Source organism: Gambusia affinis, linkage group LG22 (genome assembly GCF_019740435.1).
Source record: "Gambusia affinis linkage group LG22, SWU_Gaff_1.0, whole genome shotgun sequence".
In the NCBI taxonomy this organism is placed as follows: Eukaryota; Metazoa; Chordata; class Actinopteri; order Cyprinodontiformes; family Poeciliidae; genus Gambusia; species Gambusia affinis.
In genome coordinates this window covers 19,901,253-19,923,938 of record NC_057889.1, presented here as the reverse complement: position 1 = coordinate 19,923,938, position 22,686 = coordinate 19,901,253, and the positions used below count along the sequence as shown (strand labels likewise).

Here is a 22,686-nt window from a genome sequence, read left to right as displayed (position 1 = left end):
CTCGCGACTAAAGGGATTTGCTGTGAGATTTAAGTCAGTGAGCCTTCAGCTGCCTCTGGACACATTCACAAACACGGCTTAAGAGGGGATTTAACGCCACCCCGTGGATGTTCATCGAATATACAAGCCTTTCCTACCGCACTCCTGTGTGTGCAAGTGAGATTAAGACATTTTCTTTAAAATATGAACCCCTGTCAGGGCTTTTTATTTAACTAAGACACACCTGTAACTCCGTCCTAATAATTTAATAATAATAACAATAAGAATAATAATTCAAAAATAGTAGAAAAGCAGTTTATTCGGCATTTCAATTCCAAACAGTAGTTTACGTCATTTTGCGACAGTTTCTGTTACGGTGCGGCATTTTCAGTATGCTCGTAACGTGGAGTTGTTTATTACTATTCTCTGAGTTGACAGACCAATGTTTTACCCTTTAACAAACAGCACCTTGTTAAAAATTTGACAGTGTCCGCGGAAGGATATGGGGAAGCCAAAGAAAAAGAGTGAGTTTGCTGTGAAATGTGTTAAATATTTTAAATTAGTTTTAAATTAGCCAGACTAGTTGTAGCTTTCTGCTAACGCTAACCAATACCATTCAAGTTAGGAATTCTTTATTGACTCTAATGGGAAATTAAATGTTGCTTTAACTCATATTATCCAGCGTTCTTCAAAGAGTTGCCTTTGTAGTAAACTAAATAACACAAAACGATACTCATCTCTACTTTATGTAGTAAATATGACTTTCACCGTCAACAACTCTTATGTAAACACCGAGTTATTATAAGAAAATAATGCATTAGTTAAGCTAAATTAAAGTATCTTTGCTGATTTCCAGGTGACATCAGCCGAGCTGAGCTGATGATGATGACCATCGCCGACGTCATCAAGCAGCTGGTTGAAGCGCACGAGCAGGGCAAAGACATCAACCTCAACAAGTGAGGATTCTTAAAACGACACGAACGTTTTTTTTCGAGAAATACGAAATGAATGAGAAGCGGCTGCATCCGGTGGGGATCCAAACCTAACATTTGTGGATTCAAAAAAGAAAAGAAAAAAAGCATCCATAGTTGGTGCATAAGAAAAGTATTAATAAAAAAAATATTTAAAAAAGTATAATAAAAAAAACAATAATAAATTAGGCTGAATTTTTTTTTGGAATACATTGGCCATTACCTTATTTTAAGATGTACTGACTCACCTTTTTCTCTCTCAGAGTGAAGACGAAGACCTCAGCGAAGTACGGACTGGAAGCCCAACCACGGCTGGTTGACATCATCGCGGCTGTTCCGCCACAGTACCGCCGGGTTCTGGTGCCCAAGCTAAAAGCCAAACCCATCCGAACCGCCAGCGGGGTGAGTAACCCCAACTTTCTTCTCATCTCGCCTTGAGAGATGAGGAGATTTCTCCTAAGTGTCCTCATGAATTCCAACTAAATACACAGAATTATTTTTTCGAATGCAATAAAAGAGGTCAGATGGTGTCATTCAGATAACTACCACACAGTTACAACATGAAGAACCCCACAAAAAAGTTACATTGACCTCAGCAAAAACCCAGAACCTCACCAGAAGAGTCCTGCACAGAACCTGTGGGCTAATATTAGCATCTAAAGCTTCTTTGTTAATTAAAAAAAAAAAAACGTAGCTAAATCTTCAGCACTTTTGTCTCTGTCGCAGATTGCGGTTGTGGCTGTGATGTGCAAACCACATAGATGTCCTCACATCAGCTTTACAGGAAACATTTGTGTGTAAGTATTACTCTTTAATTTTTTACAGAATAAATTCTCTGTTTTCGAGTTCATGTTATTGTAAAACAATAAAACAAGACTTTTAAAAAGCTTCAGGTGTCTTGAAGAGCTTTTTGCCTGTTATTCAGTGTCCTAATGTTACATTTCTTTATATTTTCTGTCTCTTTATCTTCGGCAGCTACTGTCCAGGGGGACCGGACTCTGATTTCGAATACTCCACACAGTCGTACACCGGCTACGAGGTGAGGCTCTTATAGTCCATCTGTTTTCCCAGTGATTCTATGATTTAATAAGTGGGGGGGAAAAAAAACATTTAAATGTCTTTGTGTTTTTTTAAAAGCCAACGTCCATGAGGGCGATCCGAGCTCGCTATGACCCCTTTCTACAGACCAGACACCGAGTGGAGCAGGTCAGAGACTCCCAGCTCTATACAAATAGTATTTCATAAATATTTACACCCTTTGAATTCCTCATGTCATAACCACAAGTTTTAATGTATCTTACTGGGTTTTTACACACAAAGTAGCAAAGTAGAAGGAAAACAGAGGGAATGAAAGATGGTTTTCTTTACTCTGATACCCCTAAATAACTGAACTGTAGAGCCAGCAGCTGGAACAAATCCACCTCAGCAGGGATATTAACCCATGTGGTCACTGATGATAGATTTTGCAGTCGGTAATTGAGGGTCACAGCTTCCGTCGCCCCTGCAAGACCTCAATTAGAGGAATGTATAAATGAATGGTCCCAATTTCTCTTGTGCATCAGAGCAGAACGATTTATTTTCTGCTGATGATCTACTGATGCTGCTCTTATGTGAACTCAAATCTCTTGTACAGCTTTTAACTGAACTACATGTGGGAATGAAGCCATTGAGAATATAGATAAGTGAAGCCACTCTTCCCTTTGTTCAATTGATTCCTCTCTAGCGACTGTTGCTATATTTATTTTTCAGATAAAAAAAAAAAAAATCGTAATTTAAAAATTGGTGATCAGCCTGAAAATTGCAATCAGTGCACCCTAATGTCTACCAACTGTCACTGTTGAGGGCAAAATGTATATATAGATTTTTTTGTTACAATTTGATTTTTTTAACAAATGCTTTAGAAAGCACATATTTATTTGCTTTGCTCGTTTTACAAACCTATTACACAAACGACTGCTTTAACTTTATGATGCTCAAAACTTGTATAGTCCAGCTAATCTGATGGCTAAGCCCACAGTTTTTACCAAATCTAAAATCTTCAGTCAGGTTTAGGGCTTTCAGCTGAGAAGTCATCATCACACAAACAAATGATATCAGTTTAAAACAGAGTAAAATGATTTTTGAAACTCACAAAGTGGGAAAATTATGAAATTATGTTGCTCTTCTAAAACAGACACAGCAGGAAAAATATTAAATTAATATGAATCGATTTATTGCTGTAACTGCCTTTTGCAAAATTGAAGGACAGCAGTTCTTTTGGGTTAAAGTTTATTTCATTCCTCACCCTTGTTGCAACTGATTTCATTGCTTGCTGTCTGCAGCTGAAGCAGCTGGGCCACAGTGTGGACAAGGTGGAGTTCATCGTGATGGGTGGCACATTCATGGCCCTGCCTGAGGAGTACAGAGACTACTTCATCAGGAACCTCCATGACGCCCTGTCAGGTCACACCTCCAACAACGTGGCGGAGGCCGTCAGGTACAAACTGCTCCTCTGCGCCTCAGTATTTCATCTGTCTTCTAGACTTCTCTATAAAGGGGGCAGTACGATGGCAAGTAGATTTTTTTTAATCATGTCGTAATGTTATACTTTCATCAAAAACATGCCTGGAGTGTTGCCTTGATTCTTTCATGTATGTTTGAGAAATCCTTTAGTCTCCATGGAAACCACTCAGCTGAGCAAAACGCCTCGTTGGACCTAGCTCCGCCTTCGAGACGCAGCTCCTCCTCTGAGCTGTGTCTCGAAGGCGGAGTCTCCAGTTTCTGAGCTTCCGCCTTACAGAGCAGTTCTCCCCTGCAACTCACCCGCTCTGCTCCTTCAGACTAGCCAGCAGCAATTAGACAACACCTAGTAGAACTGTGCATCTGCTTAGCTCATTATAGGAGATACTTCTCAGTGCAACGCTGGTAAAAACATTGTTAAAGGGTTAATAGAGGAGCCATGTTGTGATGACTTTCTGAAGGCAGAGTTTCAGAAAGAGCAGGAGTTTCTTAAAGAGACAAAGGCCCAATTTCATGACATTTCAATTACAAAGTAAAATTTTCTTTAAGTCATACTTGATATATACAACATTTTTATAACAACTGTGGTTAGCATAGTTAGTTGATTGTGCTATAAAATGGCACTATGCTTGTAGAAAATGAATAGTACTGTTCTTCTAAAGGTCTTTAGAAAACAGGGTTGTTCTAATTTAGAACAAAGTTATCACATAGTGGACATTGTAATGGAGATAGATCTGCTAACACTTATTAACTAACCATTAGCTGTATGGCAATGTGTAGTTCTACATAGAACACAAATGTTCCCTACTGTGTGCATTTATCTCTCGTCTTCTGCTTACAAATGCAGCTTTTTAAAATGTGTGATAATAACCTGCTTAAATATCTTAAAGTAAAATACACAGTTGCCTTAAATTCTCCTTTTAGAGTTCTTTCTTTTCTACTTTAAGTTTAGAGTGAATTATTCAGTCAATATTTCCTTGACAGTTTATGAAGAGTATCTGTATGTAACAAGTGGGCCACTAGAGGGTGCTGTTTTACTACACATTATTCTCTACAACGTAGAAGCACCCGCATCTGGCTGGGTGTTATTTTTTCTGCTGGTACACAGAAAAAAATATTCATTGCTGAATGAAAGAAATCAGCAATGAGTTTAGACATCTGTGTACAAATGTATTATCTTGCTTTACATAGAGAGAAGATGTGCACAAGCGGAAAACATTGAATGTGTGTGCCAATCTTCAAAGTAGTGGCTTTGAAGATCTATTCATTTTTTGGCTTTTCATTTTCTGCAAGCCACAATTATCAAAATGACAAGAAATAAAGGCTTGAAATTAGGGATGTCCCAGTTTGAAAATTTGAGCCGATATCCATACCTGATCGCTGCTGTTCTGGCTGCTATTGCAGATATTTACCACCCTAGTTTCACTTATCGGATCGATACCAATGATTGAATGGCTCGGTAATCATGACTTCACAAATACAAATACTGCTCTGAAAAAAGTTGTAATACGCTTTTTTTGGACACCAGTCACATAAAGAATCACTAAACTGCTCACACTATCTGCATTTAATCATATTTTCACATTTATTGCTACTTATTGAAACTCTCGCTGAAAAAACAATGGAGCAAATTATAAACTTAACAATCCCAACAATACAGACAGTTTCGGGGGGGATTTTAAACATCGTTAAATAACATTTATTTTGAGAACAATAAACTTCAATTACTATCATAAGAAGTGTATCACGATAAATGATAAAACGATATGATAATTGCCCACCGCTACCTTCCAGTAATTGAGTCGACATATTTAGGGGTCAAACATCTGGCCATCTGGCTAACACCTGAAGTGTGGGCTACATCTGGTCACGCTAGCAAGGAAACAATTTTGTAGAGACGATAAAAGCAGAATTTGTTCATGACGATGTATGAGAACCAAAATGAGTTGGACCTCAATGTATCATTTGTTTTGTTTGGGCGCATAACTTTATAGTGTAACTTCTGGCAGTTGCACCGTATACCGTTGAATCACACCTCTGTTTGATTCAACGCACCATGGTTGATCCTGGAAGAGCCCAAAGTAGAATGAAGCCATTGAGAATACAGTAGGGGGAGATAAGTGAAGCCACTCTTCCCTTTGTTCAATCGATTCCTCTCTAGCTGAGTCAGGGGAGAGCTTTGAGTGAAATCAGACACGCTTCTGCTCAGTATGGACGGACTGCAACTTACAAGTGGTGTTTAATTCAAGTGACTGGGCTTTTACTAACTGGTTTGTCAAAAGGAGACGTTTCCTTTCCTAAAGCCTAATAAGACTAAGAAGCCTGGTTTACGCAAACATCTTTCGTTGCGTCTGTCATCGAGTGTGTGAGCAATCTCACAGGTGTGTGCCTTAATTCGCCCCAGTCCGCTGTCGTCACGCTTTGTTAAGACACTATGATTGCCGTAATTGTGGAGAGCGCTTGCTAGGTTTGGATAAGACTGGGCTCGGCTGGAAAGCGCTCGCGCTTTCGGCTGCTGGTGTGTGATAATTGCAATGTTTGTGTATCGAAGAACCGCGCGGCCGCAACTCACACTCGCACCGCGGGCACGCCGCCTCTTGATCTGATGGAAGCGGTGAGGTACCTGGAGATAATCGCCCGAGATAATAGACTTTTTATTGATTCATCTCCCTCAATCTGATCATCCTCTGTGGAGCATAAACTCTTGTAATTAGAGTAAATCAGCCAGCAGACTGTAAAAGATGGACATTTACTGCCAGTAGATCCAAAATCCGGGGGAATAGGCACTGTGTGAGGGGAGCTAATGGTCATTGAAGCAGCTGAAGTGGAGAAAATGACATCTGGCTCGTGTGCTGAAATGACGCAGCTCTTGTTGTTTTGGTGATTTTGATCAGTGAGTGTAAAAACTCTGAAAGTGGAACACCAGTCAGATTCGGACAAAATGAAGCTGAGAAGACATGGGTCTTCAGATTACATTTTAAAAAGGACAGCGAAACGAGCCGGTTCATTGTCAGTTCCACCAGGTGTCTGAAAGGTTCCGATTTTATTTGTCAGCGATAGATTTATGTTCAGCGATGGTGTGTACACACTGGAAACAGAGTGCAGAAACAGCCTAGAAGACGCTCAGGAAGCCCAAGACGAGACAATTCCAAATTCAATTGGAGAGAACCAGCATCAGACAGAAGATAACTTGTACCTAGTACTCCATTGGGAATCCCGTCAAAAAGGGCGTGGCTTGAACTGGTTCTTCCTCACTAAGCCCCGCACATGGAGTGAGACTAGACAATGGAGAAGGGGCCTTGGACTACAGGGCAAACTGTGTAGAACTGTCGGCATCATGGTTCATTGGTGATACCATTGGTTTTCCGACCATAAATTCATTAATCATTTCCGGTATTTGTCAAAAATATCCGCACACAATAAAGTTTTTCAGGAAACAACACTGGAAACGATGTCCTGTGTAGCTTTTAAAGTTGGGTCTTTCATCTTTCTAGCATTAATGTGTCTTTAATGCGAGGTTAGTGTTAACTATCTGGGTGATGAGCCGTTTCAATTTACAGCACGCAAATTGATGTTGCTAAATGATGCCTCCAATATATCCTCTGTTCTCTTCCGACCCTCAAATATTTATTCTCATTGGCACCAAATGGACAAATTAAAAAGTCATTACAGGAAGAGAGACGTTTAGCAAAATAATCCCAAGATGCACCGCGGGAGAACCGACTCCAACCCGGGTTGACTCGAGCGGCGGTCTCTCTCTCGCTGCAGGTACTCGGAGCGCAGCAACACCAAGTGCGTGGGAATCACCATAGAGACGCGGCCGGACTACTGCCTGAAGCGCCACCTCAGCGACATGCTGAGCTACGGGTGCACCCGGCTGGAGATCGGCGTGCAGAGTGTTTACGAAGATGTGGCCAGAGACACCAACAGGTTAGTATGTCTGCCAGGCAAAACGCGTCAGAACATTTGTTTTTATTTTGGTAAAATAATCCCAGTCCCGTCTCTCCATTTGACCCTTTCCATATTTTTTTTTTCCAGAGGCCACACAGTGCGAGCTGTGTGTGAGTCTTTCCAGCTGGCAAAGGATGCTGGGTTTAAGGTCGTTGCACACATGATGCCAGACCTGCCCAATGTCGGCATGGAGAGGGACGTGGAGCAGTTTATAGTAAGCACCTTTTCATTTTAAAGGGGCAGTTTTATGCAACATTTTTGAGCTGCACATAATGTTATAATAGTATTCCCTCATCAAAAAAAAACCTGGAGTGTTGCTTTGATTCTTTAATGTATGTTTGAGAAATCCTTTAATCTCCATGCCAACCATTCAGCTGTGCAAAATGCCTGGATAAACCTAGCTCCGCCTTCGAGGACAACGCTCCTCCTCAGAGCTGCAGTTTCCATGCTCCAGGCTCTTTACCCCCAAAAAAAGATTTTCCAGGATGGCCCTTTGTTTAGCTCCATGCATCTTCCCATTAACTCTTTTTCAAGATACACACCTCAGAGCATACAGCTGCCACTACCGTGTTTCACAGAGAGGTGTTGTATTCAGGGTGATTTGACTGGAGCTGGCTTTAATGGTTAAAATTCAGTGGGTAAAAAATGTGTTTTTGGTTCAACTTGGTCAATGAGAACAAAAGATTTTATTTGACATTAAAACATTATCGAGGGTTAGAAAATGAGATAATTATCCTTATAAATCTTAGTGCTGACAAGTTCCAAACACTCAAATGTGTAAAGAAGAAGAATAGGGCTGTATTTTTGTGGCAGTATTACACACAAGGAAAATCAAAATTTCTTTTGTTGTAGTTGTTTTTACAATCCCGGTTAATATCCTGTTGCCACTGGAGACTTCTCAAGCAATTCTGTACAGAGCTTGGTTGCTTTTTCATAAATGAATGTGTTGGACGTCCTTTCAAACTACAGAAGTCAGATTTAGTGATGGAACCGTTCTTGCAGTAACAAGGACATATTTACACCTGGTCGGAGGAACATGCAGAGAAGGAAGAGGCCTTTAAGTCTAAGACACCAGATCAGCAAAAGGAGGAACAGCCAACAAATACCAGGCGCAACAAGAAGAAAAAGATACCGTTTCGTATCTGGTTGGAGAAACAAGCCCCTGCTGATCCAAGCATTTCAGCTGAAAGTACTGGACCACAAGACGCTTCACCAGTTACCGAAAAAGATCTTCGTACTGCAAGAGACAATCGATCTAGCAGAGAAGGAAGAGTCCTTTAAGTCTTGCTCCGAAAATATTAATAAGCAAGACACCTCTCTGCCTGAAGAACGTGATCAGGCAGATTTCTTCAAAAAGGAGATTTGCGTTGAGGAAACACCTCTGGTCACTGATCAGGATTTTATCTCCAAAACACAGGAGACATTGGATCAGCAAGAGGAGGAACAGCCGACAAAGACCAGGCGTATCAAGAAGAAAAAGATACCGTTTCGTATCTGGTTGGAGAAACAAGCCCCTGCTGATGTAAGCATTTCAGCTGAAAGTACTGTTACCAGTTACCGAAAAAGCACCGATCTTCGTACTGCAAGAGACAATCGATCTAGCAAAGAAGGAAGAGTCCTTTAAGTCTTGCTCCGAAAATATTAATAAGCAAGACAATTCTCTGCTTGAAGAAGGTGATCGGGCAGATTTCTTCAAAAAGGAGATTTGTACAGAACCTGTGATTTCTACAACACAGCCGGTCACCAAAAAGAAATCCATCTCAAAATCACAGAAGAATGATCGAAAAGGGGAGAAACGGACTACAAAGACACAGCGCATCAAGAAGACACCATTATTATGGAAATCTTTCCCAGAGTCAGACTCTTGCATAGATCTAACGTTTTTGACAGAAAATAGTGACATCAATAATGGTCCTCTGCCAGAGAAACCAAGTTATCAGGCAGCTTTGCCCAGCAGCGGAAGAAAGACCTTTTGGAAAGTGTTTTCTGAATCAGAGCCTCGCATTGACCTAAATTTCTTCGCTGAGCATATCGAAGGGCAAGATGTTTCAGTTCAGGCAAAAGACGGTGAACAGGTAGCTTCCTTGGAAAAGCAGTGTTATTCCAAGGAAACTGTGATTTCCACAAATCAAGCAAAGTGTCCATGTCAGGCCAAATCTAAGGAACCCGAATTGGGAAGTATCGAACTACAGAAACACTTAATGAGACAGCTCGATAAGATGTTTGACATAAATCGTAAACTAAGTGCTAAACTCAAATACCAGAATGATCTGTTGAGGAAGGTACTGTCTGAGCAAAGACAAGACAGGAAGTCAACAGGGTGGGGCCACGTGTGGGTTGAGTGATTGGCGGGAATTGGAAAAAGAACTACTGTTGTTAATTGGACATTTTAGATAATATTAAAAAGAGGGACATCAGTACTCATGTTCATCCATTGTAAGATTTTTATTTGTAATTCTACACAGAAAACAAGGAAACCAGATTTATTAATTACGGGGAGATTTAGAAAAAAAAAATGTAAACAACATTGAACAAAAAGAGCCTTTTAGAAGTCTAAACCTTTGCAAATTGGGAAAAATTGTGAAAACTATTTATGTTTCCGGGCAAGATATATCTTTAACTAAATTTATCTCGATTGATCGATCTAGATCTAAATCTATCAATCTAGATTTAGATCTATATCTATAGATCTAGACATATAAATATATATAATATATGAATATCTACATATCAATATATATCTATGTGCCTCTCTATACATATATATGTCTATATATAGATATCTATATCTATATATAGATTTATATAGAGATAAATATTGATATATAGATGTAGATATGTAGACATGTACATATCCATCTATCTATATGTATCTATATCTAGATATACATATCTAGATATAGATATCTATATCTAGATAATTGGAGAATTAATTTTATTCAAGAAACATTGACAAAATGTGCAACATTCTCAATTTAGAAATGCTTTTTGCTGCTAAATTATTGGAAAAAAATAGACACATGAGCTCGGCAGCAAATGTATTTCTTGTTTTTAACCTGATATCTCTAGAAATATGTTTTGCGGACGCTGACATAAGCGATGCTGCAGCAGCATGATTATCTTTGAGGTGCTATTTTACATTAACTCCTTTCTTTCTTTCTTTTTTTTTTTCTGGCACAACTTGCACACAACAAAACTACAAAAAAAAAAATAGCATCAAGTAGATCATTAGGTTTATTGTTTGTGACATCCGTAATCGTACCTTGTTCCTTTAGTCGGGATCCGAGTGCGTCACCGTCACTCGGCTCACAGCGGCGTGGCAACGAGTGAGTGCTACATGTGGCATCTGAAAATAGCAGAGCCAAAAGCTGCGAGAGCGGCACCACGGGCCGAACCGCGACGCGACGCAATGCGACGCAGCATCCCGTCAGATGTCTGTCACCAGCAGGCTGGCTTTCCCTGCTCTGATTAGAGGCAGCTGAGTTGTGAGTGTTTAGAGTCGGGCAGAGCGCCTGACTGGAGGATGTAAATGAAGGCTGGCTTTTCAGCAGCAGGCGCTTCCGCCTCATTGGGGGGGAGGGGGGTTGTTTTTACAAACAAAATCAAGTAATTAAAAGTAGAATGAGTGGAAAATAGTTGTTTTTTTTTCTTTTGTAAATAGTACTGGTGAGATTTTAGACTGAAAATGTCAGTCGTTTCCTCATTTGAATAGGTTTTATGTTAATTAAACAATTTGTTTTTATATACGGTAAGTAGTACTGGTAGAAATCAGGAGGTAACGGATTCCTGAAGTTTGAAAGTTGAGTTTTTCATGTTTAATTTTCGACTGATTTAAGAAACATTAAAAGAAAACTCAATTTCAGTCTAGAAACGTGACAGACGTTGTTGATTTATTTGAATTTCTGTTGTTTATTGAACAACGATGGTCAAAAACAATGATTTTTATTTATTTACTTTTTGTTATTTATTGGACGTCCAATGGCTTACATCAAAAGCCATTGGAGATCTTAAACAGATCTTATGCGTTGCCTATGCACCATAGGCAACGCATAAGGGCTCCATGCTAACGGGGGGCGCCAAAACGATGGCAAAATAATTATCTCTAGTTGTTTGTGCATTAAAAATCTACTAGGGTTCCTAGAATGCATCTGCACACAACTTGGAAAGTATTTGTCTGCGTCCTCCATGCTAAATATGAAAAGCACACCGCTAGCTCGGCTCAACGTGGTCGTTATGCGTTTGGCACGTTATTCAGATTGATCTCATGTGAATTATTTCATTAGTTTTCATCAAAGTTTTACCAAATCTGAAAACATTTTCAGTGGCTCTAATAAGGAACAGTCGGCTAACTTCATCTGGAATCATTTTTATCAATATAATTAGCCGACTGATTGCCATTAATGGCAATTAATTAAGTAATTAATCAGTAATTACTCCCAGTCACCTCTCACACTGGTTCATATCAGCCTTCCATCTCAAGGCTATAGGACAATAATCCTCCCACTCTGCCTCCTAATGCATTTGAAGACTTAAACACCAGGAGCCTATAGCAAAAACAAACCAATTAGTTTGTGAATTCCAGACTTGTTCATGCAGGATGAATATCAGCGTCTCCAGTCCACTTCCTTAATGAGGTTACTTGAAAGTTTGGGCCTTCTCACATATTTCTTGGATTACCTGTGTTTGGCAGTATATATAGGTGTGTGTGTTGTGTGTTGTGTGAACCTCTTGCGTCAGTCAGTGTGTGTGTAACAGTAATATGAAGGGCAGCTGCGGGTCGGCGTGTTGCAGGGAAGCAGATTAAATCTCTTCTTGACCCTCTTCCTTTCCTCTCCTGCAGCATTTCCTCCACCACTCGTCCTCTGGACTTATCTTCCTCCTCCAACTCTCTGTATTTCCTGTCTCCTGTCTGTTTGTAGAGTTTGTTTTTATCCTCTTCTGTCCTCCTCCCTTCCAGTCGTAAGTTTTCCCTTCCACCCGGTTCATCAATCCTCCCCGCTCTCGTCCCTTTGTCCTCCTCCTCTGATCGCGTTGCCTTCCTCTCTGCGGCTCTTCCCCTCTCTCTCTTTTCTTATCACAATGACACTTAGATTATACAAGATGTGTGTGTGACTCCCACTTTTCTCCCCTTCCCCATATCTAATCCTCCGTGGCACGCTGTCTGCCATCAGGAATGAGGAGAAATTCACGGCTCCGAAGCGCAGCGGCGTGGGATTTTTGAGTCCGTGTCGTAAAATTGCGCTCCCCTCCATTACACACGGGGAGGGACACAGGGGTAGCTGACAGGTTGTCACGGGAACCAAATTAGCCCATGGGCTAAGATTTCCAGGTTCTTGCCACTGATGTCAAAATGAGGCAGAGGAAAGGGGATAATTACTATATTTAGGTGATAAATTACACACGGGGCAAATTTAAACACACACACACACACGCCTACACACACACACACACACACACGCCATGCCAAAACATTGAGTTCAAATATTAAGAATTTAGAAAGTTAGATTTTCTTTTGTTTCTGCAACTTTAATAGACAGTTTGGTTATTTTTAGGTGATGCTCCGTAACGTCGTCAAAAATAGTTTCCTTTCCTGTTGTAGTCAGACATCTTGTGGAAGGGAGGCTGGTAGAAAACGTTATGAAAAGATAACATCTGGTCATTTTTTTTTTTTTTTGTGGTTAATTTTAGCATTTGGAACTTTTTAGAACATTTTTTTTATATACAATTAAGACACTTGTTCAAATTCCAGAGCTAAATAGATGGTTTTCTTCTGGACATCACCACGAATCCTTTAGAGGTAACAGGCAACGCCTATAAATCTTTGCATTTAAAAGACTTCTCAGAACAACAAACCAACGTTGCTGCATTTCGTCAGTTGTGGCTCAGCATAGACAGTCTCGAAACATGCGCGCTAAATATACAGAAAGCTGCTGCTTCTTTTTTTTTTTTGCCATAATGTGTGATGCCAAATTAGTGATGCAACTTGATTAAAATTCATTAGTAGTAGTTAATCATATTTTAATCTAAAACTACCTAAAGACTCAAGAAAAGCAACATTTTCAATTCAAAACCCTTTTCTGCTTCCAAAAATATGTATAGTTTTTAATCTCTTGTTTACATTATTCAACCATCAGATTGGTGCAGGGAGCTTTTCTACCCATTCATCTTTCCAGTGTTTCGGAAAAACCATTCATGGAGCTTCTTTGAACAAATCCTTCTTTAGAAATGTGGACTCTGGATGCTGACATTGGCGTTGGGGACATTACCGTTGACAACCGGTTTAGCATTGAGATGCTATTTTTGGCTTGAAAAGCTTCACTGACAGGCTAACGTCTTTTAGCACAACTTAAACACAACACTCCTCCCATCAGATTATTGTTTTTGAAGCAAAGATTAACCAAGAGAAGAGACTTTGTCTTCCGTTGTGGTTATTTGGATGTTGCTTGTGCATTGGATTTACGGTTGTACCGGAAACGCACCAAATACGAAGATTCCACTGGGAACCTTTTTGTATTCAGGCATTAAAATCAATGTAATTAATCTAAATTAGCATGTTAAAGAATATTACTTTACACTTCACCAAAACCTTCAAGTTTTCTTGCTTTCATTTGTTTTCTTTTAGACAGTTTCGAGGATATTTTCCACTTATTTAACTCTCCTACGTAATTTTATCTTCTTGATAAACACGTTAGCTCTTCCACATGGTTGAATTTACATTTCAGAATATTGTATCACCTCCTCGTTTTCTCCTCTAGGTCTCTCAACAAGCCCTTCCTTGAAACCACCCGACCATAACCAACAGCATCAAAATCCACTTAAAATGCTGCAGACGACATAGAGTAGATACGTGTTCCCTCGACATTGAAGAAGATCTGGGCCGTTAATTTTCGTCAGATGTTCCCCCCGCCGTCCTGCACCATGTAGAACCGCAGCTTATATTAAAAGGATTAGGCAGAAACAAATAATGCATACACGTATTTTTTATTTTATTTTTTTAAGAAAAAGAAAACCCATCAAAGCCGCTGTTTGTTAGCAGGGTCTAATTTGATTTTAATGGGAAGTAAATGTTGCCTTCATGATGTAAACAGCAGCTGAGATTACCAGAGAGCTGTTTGTTTGCTGCCAAGGAAGCGTTTCTTGTCTTTTTGGACCCGATTCGCTCGGACGGTTTTGGCCTTTGCGCCATATTCTGCGACCATTTTTTATTGTGGCCGCAGGGGGCGCTGTTGCATCTTAACGCTTTGCGGCGCCTACACCAAAAACGGAACGGTTTTCGGAGGGCGGAGGAACAAACGCAAAAGGGAAAATACATAAAAAGCAGAGGAAAGAATAAAAAGTAACATCTTGACCGCGATACTGACTATTAAGGGAATATAGACAATCACAGAATATGATGGGTCTTATCAGATACTGTGACCAAACTGTAACTTATAGAAAAAATATTGAATTCTGGAGTAGTAGAATTTAGTGTTTTTGCTTTCCAGGCTTCGGATTTTCATTTACGTTTCATTTTGCATCCCAACCTCGTTCCAAAGCGTACATTTCTGGCGTAGCATCGCGATAAAATGCAACAGCGCCTCCTACGGTCACAGTATATGGCGGTCACAGAACATGGTTGTAACACCGCCCACAGTGGTGGTCACCTTAATGTGATGCGACACCGGCTCGGACAGACAGGTGTCCACCACGTCCTGCGGACGGCAGCAGTAAGAAAATCCCACCTCCTCGTCGTGTCCCGATAATGGCTTTCGATCGCCCCCCTGCCAACCCGAGGCCCTCCTCTCTTTCTCTCTCTCTCTCTAGCTCTAGCTCTTTTATCTTGACGCCCAGGTCTGGCCTCCGTAACGCCGCTCCTCTCTCCTGGCAGACAGGAGGCACAATTGAAAACGGCAGCAGGTGCAGGATCTTGAGGAGAGTCCCTATAGACAGGTTGTTATTGGTCTGATTAGCCGCCTCTCCTCCCTGTGGGTTCACCGCAGGCCCGTGTGGAACACGTCTTCGTGTGATTAGCGGCAGAGACGATAAGGAGGCGATAACGCGGCTTATTTCTGGTAACTTTCCTCGATTCCAGAATCCAGATCTTCACGGTCGTGACAGCTGGTGCAGAGGGGAGGAGGATCTCAGCGGATCCCCCCCTCCCTCCATTGGACGAAGCATAGCTGCAGTTGTTAGCTGCTTTCTATGAACTTAATTGATCCGTTCCATCTAGAAAACAGATAAAATCATCTCATATTTTTAATCGTTTTCCGCCCTTCCTCTGCTTCAACTCTCTTCGCATCTAAAGTTAACTAGGTCATTGTTCACGGTTCGTTACAGAGCTGAGGTTATTTCCGATTTAGCTGATAAAACAGAAGTAGCTTTCCCATCAACTTTTTTTTTTTTTTTTTTAACAGACATTTTGAAGTATTGCTTTGGAAAAGGTTAACGGAAACAGCAAAATTTTTAATATTCTCCCCTATAGCTACGTTTCCATTACAAATGTATGCAAAATGTTGTCGATGTGCCGTTTGATTCCCTCCAAATCCGGAAACACGGCGAACTTCACATGACAGTTGGACGGAAACCTGCTGTTGCTGCTGACGTGTCCCACATCCTGCTCTGAAACGACGTGTCCGTGTTTGTCGCAGGAGTTTTTTGAGAATCCGGCGTTCAGGCCCGACGGTCTGAAGCTCTACCCGACGCTGGTGATCCGAGGCACGGGTCTGTACGAGCTGTGGAAGACGGGCCGCTACAAGAGCTACACGCCCAGCGCACTGGTGGACCTGGTAGCCCGCATTCTGGCCCTGGTGCCGCCCTGGACACGGGTGTACCGCGTGCAGAGGTGAGCGAACTGGAAGGACTCACACATCTATATGACTTCAAAGTCATGTTGTCAGTAAACCCCAAAGCCCACCTGAATGTAATATATCGAAAAAGAAACAAAACTGGCAGGTCAGGGAGGAAGTTTAGACTGTGCCACAGTTGCAAATGTGTCAGACATTTTCACTTGGACCGTCCTATTGCAAGGTTTCTACAAGTTTCACCAAATCAAATTTAAGACTTTTTAAGATTTAAGACCACGGCGAATGAAATTTAAGACCTGTACCATGACAGAAATGTACAAACGTCGATACGTTTGCACTTACCCATGATGGATGCAAAAACAGCTAGCTAAGCAGCCAGGGTATATCGGCAGCGAGAAAATAAATAGAACGGACCAGATTGAATCGTCTTTAGAAGGCAAAATGCAAGACCTGGGATTAACGTCTTGGAGGCCAGCTTCCTTTTTCTAAAAGAAATTAATTGAAGACATTTTAAGCACTTAATTTTACATGCATGAATCTAAGACTATTTAAGACAGCCTAATCAATAAAATCCAGAACGCCGTACCTTTTTCTGTAGCCCTTTAGACTCTAGAGAATTTTCCAAAAACAGTCGTGTGTTTTAAATATTTGATCAATCAAATCAAAGCAATTTTTCATCTGCACATTACAAATTACATCAATGTGAAAAGACGCTCAGTATTTAATTTTAAAATTAGTACTTTTCAAATACACAATGGTTATTTGTTATCGTTCTTAAGTTTATTTAGCTGGTGGGTTTTTTTATACATTCTGCCACACCTGGCTCTTTTAAGCACATTCATGATCTTTATATGGCCCAAAGTGAAAGATTCTTACACCCTTGGTAGCGATTAAAGTAATGTGCTAGAATGGTCTAGTCAAAGTACGGCCCTTCTAATCAAAGGTCTTTATCATTAAAGTACAATACACACTTTCAGAGTGCATTGTTTTGCCAGTCATGTGCTAATGTTGGTCAGTCACTTGAAATACTTTAAGGTTGGAGGAGAAAGTTCTAGCTCAGTGCGCCACTGAAACAGTGACAGATGTGGTGCTAATGGTCTCTGCTCTGCCCCATCAGGGACATCCCCATGCCACTGGTGAGCTCCGGCGTGGAGCACGGCAACCTGAGGGAGCTGGCTCTGGCTCGGATGAAGGACATGGGCACTGAGGTGAGACAGTAGGAGCCTTAAAGATCTAACGGGCTTTTCCAGTCCGGCGGCGAACCATTAAAGGGGCCGGCACCGGCCACCGGCAGATAACAGGACTCACTTTCATTCATGGCGGGGCGAGATGATAGATGCAGAAAGCCTCTCTGGTACAGCCGAGCGCAGGAGGATTCGCCTCCCTCCATCCCTCCTACATGTCTAAGTGGGAAGTAGATTACAGCTTCGGTGACAGGAGGCAGGAAACCCCTCAGCTTTCATCAGATGCGCTCGGCAAAATCCACCCTTGGATAAAAGCCGCGGGGCTGGGGACGCTTCTGTTAAAAACAGGAAAAGTTTAAAAATAAATAAAACTACACGTTCTCTGCTTTCTTCACTTTGTACTTCAGCGTCTATCCCCCCGTTTGTCTGTTTTCTGCCCAGGCTTCATTTGAATGCGGAGAGGCAGGAAGCGTGTTGCGTTTGACGTCCCTGCGCCGCGTATCTCCTCAAACCTGTTGTGATGCGGAGCGGAAATTATCCCCCGAGTCTGACCTAGTTTCCGTCTGCCTCTTTTCCTTACATTTCAGTGATTTCTGCCTTGCTTCGGCGCTTTTATGTGAGGGTATCTGTTGCCATCCAGGCAGCGAGGAAAGTTCTCTCCCACTTAAAAATAAATCTACAAGGTTTCTTCTTTCCTGTGAAGTCTACGCTCTCTAGAACATGACCATGAATCAACACGCCTTTAATGTCATGGCGTGTAAGATTACTGACCTGGATGGAGTTGAGGGGTTGTCATGGCAACAGCAAACATTGACCGGCACATGTTAGTTTGACCCATAATTCTCCTTTAGCAACACAGCAGGAGCCATAAGCCTCTGACTTCAGTCTGAGACACTAAAGTTTTGGTTTTAATGACTAATTCTGTGAAAATGCACAAACGTACAGAGGTGGAGAATGTGAGAAGAGGAAACAGAACTGCTGGGTAAGCAGTCTTTTTCAAAATAAGAGCATGAATACAAACATCTAGATACTGAAGTTTCTTAACAGCAGATAAACTGCTACACTAACAGCAAACGGCACCAAAAAAAAAAATCCAGAGTTCTGGATACAGCTTGCTAAAAACTTAGCTTGCTAACCATGAAGAACAAATTATAAACGTTCGTTCCGCTAACACTGAAGCGCTACACCGACACAGTACTTAGCGGAAGCTAACGCTAAAGCTCTACATTCAACTATGTTGATACCCACAGAGTGTCAGTGTGTTACATCGCCCTCAGTTGAACTCTATTCAGCTGAAAGTTTACAAAACAGACAAATAATTTAGCACTTTGAATGTATTTTTCCAGATAAATTCTAGAGGATGCTAAAGAGCTGAACCAAAAATTAGCTCTGCCGTTAGCACATTAGCAGAAGTGTGTCCCCCACTGGCTCAGGGTGATCAAGTTCCAGGACGGCATAATGATGTGTTTTAAAGAGAAAAAAAAAATGGAACAAACCAAAACTTTTGTTACCTGGACATGTGATGCTCTTTTCAGTGCCGAGACGTACGGACCCGAGAAGTTGGCATTCAGGAAATCCACCACAAAGTCAGGCCTTACCAGGTAAACCTCCCACAGACGGAAAACATTCATCGAAACGTGCCGACCAGCCGTGTCCTCACTCCGCTCTGAGTGCAGGTGGAGCTGGTCAGGAGGGACTACGTGGCCAACGGCGGCTGGGAGACCTTCCTGTCCTACGAGGACCCGGAGCAGGACATCCTGATCGGTCTCCTGCGCCTGCGCCGCTGCTCGCCCCAGTCCTTCCGACCCGAGCTGAAAGGAGGCGTGTCCGTCGTCCGCGAGCTGCACGTCTACGGCAGCGTGGTCCCAGTGAGCAGCCGCGACCCCAGCAAGTTCCAGCACCAGGTGAAAGAGTTGCATCACGTCCTCAGCTCTCTGCGGAGCCCGTCTGCAGAGCCAGTTACAAAGACGAGCCTCGTCATGGTGTCTTAATGATCCTGCAGGGCTTCGGCATGATGCTGATGGAGGAGGCTGAGAGAATAGCCAGAGGGGAACACGGCTCGCTCAAACTGGCTGTCATCTCAGGTAACGAGCTGAACGTTTACGAGCTCACATGCAGTCAGAATCGGCATGAATGTCACACTCATTTTGGATTTGTAACGATTGAGCCTTTTCACTTTTCAGACCTGAAACAAAACTTTTAACTACGAGAAGTTGCACCACAAAATGTATTCATATAGAAGCTAACACATCTCTATTTTATGCATAAATTCTTGATTCTGTGGTTGTCTGAATGTGTTGTTTTATTCTACGGTTGGCGAGCCAGAGGAAAGTAGAATCGGCGGACAAACATGCGCCAACGGGGGGAGGTAGCACTATGTAATGTGTTCTGAGGCAGTTCACCAAAATCCCGGACGATTTTGAAATTTCCCCCGGACATTTTTTTAGGTCTGAAAAGTAGGACATGTCCGGGAAAAAGCGGACGTCTGGTCACCCTACGTAAGGCTGAAGTGGTAAAATATGCAAAACGAGGCCTAAAAGCAGACGCTAGCTAAAATGAACGACCCTCCACAAAATAATCCAAACGACCCGAATGTCAAGCAGCTCCGCTGAATGTGGTAGCTGTAAAGTTTTCATGGAGTTTTGGGATGCTAAAAGCTGATGTAAACAGCTCCGCTCCAGCCATGCAGAGTCAGCACTGTTATAACAGCGCCCCCAGGTGGCGCGGAGGAATGAACGGGTTTATGAAGTTGACTAAATGTCCGCAGTTATTTTTGTTTGGTTTTGTTTCAAGCTGTGAGAACATCACCTTCCTTTCACCGTCTTCTTCTTCTGCAGGCGTAGGAACCAGAAACTACTACAGGAAGCTGGGCTACGAACTGGAGGGGCCGTACATGGTGAAGCAGCTCTACGGTGCACAACTGGACTGACCTGACGTTTTCCCTTATCTGGATAGTTCAAACAGAACCACAGACGCATACAAATTATTATGATTTTTCTTGTGTTTAGTTTTTTTTTTAATCCAAACAATAGTCCTGGGAAACAATTCCTGCCATGTTTGCAGAGAAACTCTTCCAGCAGCACAGAAAGAAGATAATGCTGAGGTTGTTTCCACAGGCCATTCATCTGCCATTATCTGAAGCTGCTGCATTCGCTCTGCTTTATTTAGATAAGGAGTAGACACGGGGGGGGAGAAAGTACAGCTATTTTGGGGGTTGGGGAGGACGAAGCCAGCCTGGTTTGGTTGGAGACTCTTCACTCCAGATGGTGGCGCTAGCGCCTGGCGTTTCAACGTTTGAAGACCCTGACGTGCCTTTTTAATGTAGAACAACAAACCTACAGAGGGAAGTTCTGATTTCTGTTACGCGTTTGTCTGGGATTAACGTCACGGTTCGAGTTAATCGTGTTTCTGTTGCAATCATGTGAAAGGGAAACGGTTGGCTGCCGGGGGATGGCTGGGAAATCCTCACCGGCCAGCGGTTGTGTAATTGAACAGTTTCAAATTATGGCGCAGGAAATAAGTCTTAGCGTTATATAAATTGATTTTTAAACCCCTCTCCATAATCCTGGTTGCTTTTGTGCTTTTTATTTTTATTATTTTATTTTTTATTTTTTTGTTTCGTCATGCATTCTGGGAACATTGTAAGGAAACACTTTAAGGAAATAAAGTCTTTTACAAGTAAGCTTGACTAAAATATCTTAAATTCTTTTTTAAAGTAACTGGCCTTAAATACTTTGCTCACATATCTTAAATGTTGTTGTGGCAGACCTATTTAATCAAAAATATGCTATATAGTTTTAAAAAAAATCCTCAAAACTTTTCTGTCAGGCAAAAGCTTTTGTCGTGTACAGTCGTGTTCATCGTGTTTTGAGACGTTGGGCAGTTGCAGCTATCAGTAAGTAGTTACTTATATGTTTTTTTTAAGTATATAAAGAGCTACCAATAACAACAGGTTTAAAACTGCCTCGCTTCGCAGCTTTCTTGCCTCTGTCATAGGTAAGGTAACTGATTAGAAAATGTCTCTGTCTCTATGAGCTCTTCAAAACAATAATAATTCTTTGTATGTGAAGATTCTTTGTATGTGAGCTGCACAGTGGTGCAGTTGGTAGAGCTGTTGCCTTGCAGCAAGAAGGTCCTGGGTTCGATTCCCGGCCCCGGGTGGGAATGGTTGTGTGTCCTGTATGTCTCTGTGTTGCCCTGCGACAGACTGGCGACCTGCTCATTTAATGGAAGCCACATTACTTCGTTTGCACCTTAACTGGGCTGCAGACGCAAAGCTGTGCAGTTTAGTCATTTCACAATATCCTTACAGTTAAAAGTTTTACTGGCAAACTTGTTAAACGATATTACCTCCAAAACGTTGGCAGCAAGTGAAAATATTTTTTTTTTAAAGACAATAAAATAAACGGGTCCAAAATGTTAATTAGACGTCATCTCTAACTGAACTCGTACCAGCGGTCGTTGAGTTCCGAGAGCGCCATTTCATCCACTAAACTATATCGGCCGACAGAAGTCCAATAATCTTCCTACCTGTTATCGATTCTGATCTAACGGACACCTCACGCTTTAAGAAGCAAACCTGGATTCACTGCTGACACTTTCAGAATCTCAGTTTCAGGGAAGATTTTAACCCGTTTCTGATGTAAAAGTATATAAGACAATTGTTTTCTCAGCGTTGTCTCTTATGGTTGAGTATTAGGGTCACTTGACAAAAAGAATAAAGATGTTTAGCTAAATCACGAGAAAAAATATCAACAATAAAGAAGAAATGTAGTTCTTTAAGCTTATCGCAATGTTTACTTCCTGGTTCGGTAAAGGGGTCCTAAAGAGCCACGCCCACAGAAACATCTGTCTATCCCAGATGCCGCCACCAGTTCGTCTATCTGCCGCTGTCGGTGTTGCAGTCCCGACGCGGTGAGGAACAGGCCGCGTTCGGGCTTCCTCTCCTCTCCCCTCCGCTATCAGCTGTGACATCTGAAAGGACTCCCCGCTCCGGCTCTTTGCGGAGCTGATTTGGTCAGTTTGCTTTAATCGTCATTGCAACGGGAGCACAGATGTGTGGCTCCTAAAACTCCGCCGTGCTGAAGGTTTCAGGATTTATCTGCAGCGATTGCAGCGGCACGATGGGGAAAAGCATCCGGCTCTGTTTGCACTAAATGGATCCCCCTTTAATATTAGCAGCACGCTGCTCACTGCAGATAGATTCTATCTATGTAATTGTTCCTCCAGCCTGGTTGGGTACTGTTAAGAGCTCACATTCTGCCGGTGTGAAATTCCACTCAATTTTTTTAGTGCGGCATTCAGAAATCTCCAGTGGAC

General features: G+C 41.8%; 1 protein-coding gene across 2 annotated transcripts; it reads left to right on the top strand.

The window, feature by feature from the left end:
• The first annotated feature begins 79 nt into the window (after nt 1-79).
• elp3 (elongator acetyltransferase complex subunit 3) lies at nt 80-21,055 on the top strand. Of its 2 annotated transcripts, none has more exons than XM_044106791.1 (15): nt 80-156; nt 836-935; nt 1,214-1,352; nt 1,677-1,747; nt 1,926-1,989; nt 2,088-2,156; nt 3,272-3,426; nt 7,218-7,379; nt 7,488-7,614; nt 16,028-16,221; nt 17,301-17,391; nt 18,903-18,968; nt 19,044-19,271; nt 19,370-19,451; nt 20,205-21,055. In XM_044106791.1, exons 1-15 carry the CDS (start codon nt 108-110, stop codon nt 20,294-20,296), a joined length of 1,689 nt encoding a protein of 562 aa, XP_043962726.1. In that variant the 5' UTR covers nt 80-107; the 3' UTR covers nt 20,297-21,055. The 2 variants fall into 2 exon arrangements, with proteins under 2 accessions (XP_043962726.1, XP_043962727.1); XM_044106792.1 differs by lacking the exon at nt 80-156 and adding an exon at nt 321-503.
• Nucleotides 21,056-22,686: the final 1,631 nt, after the last annotated feature.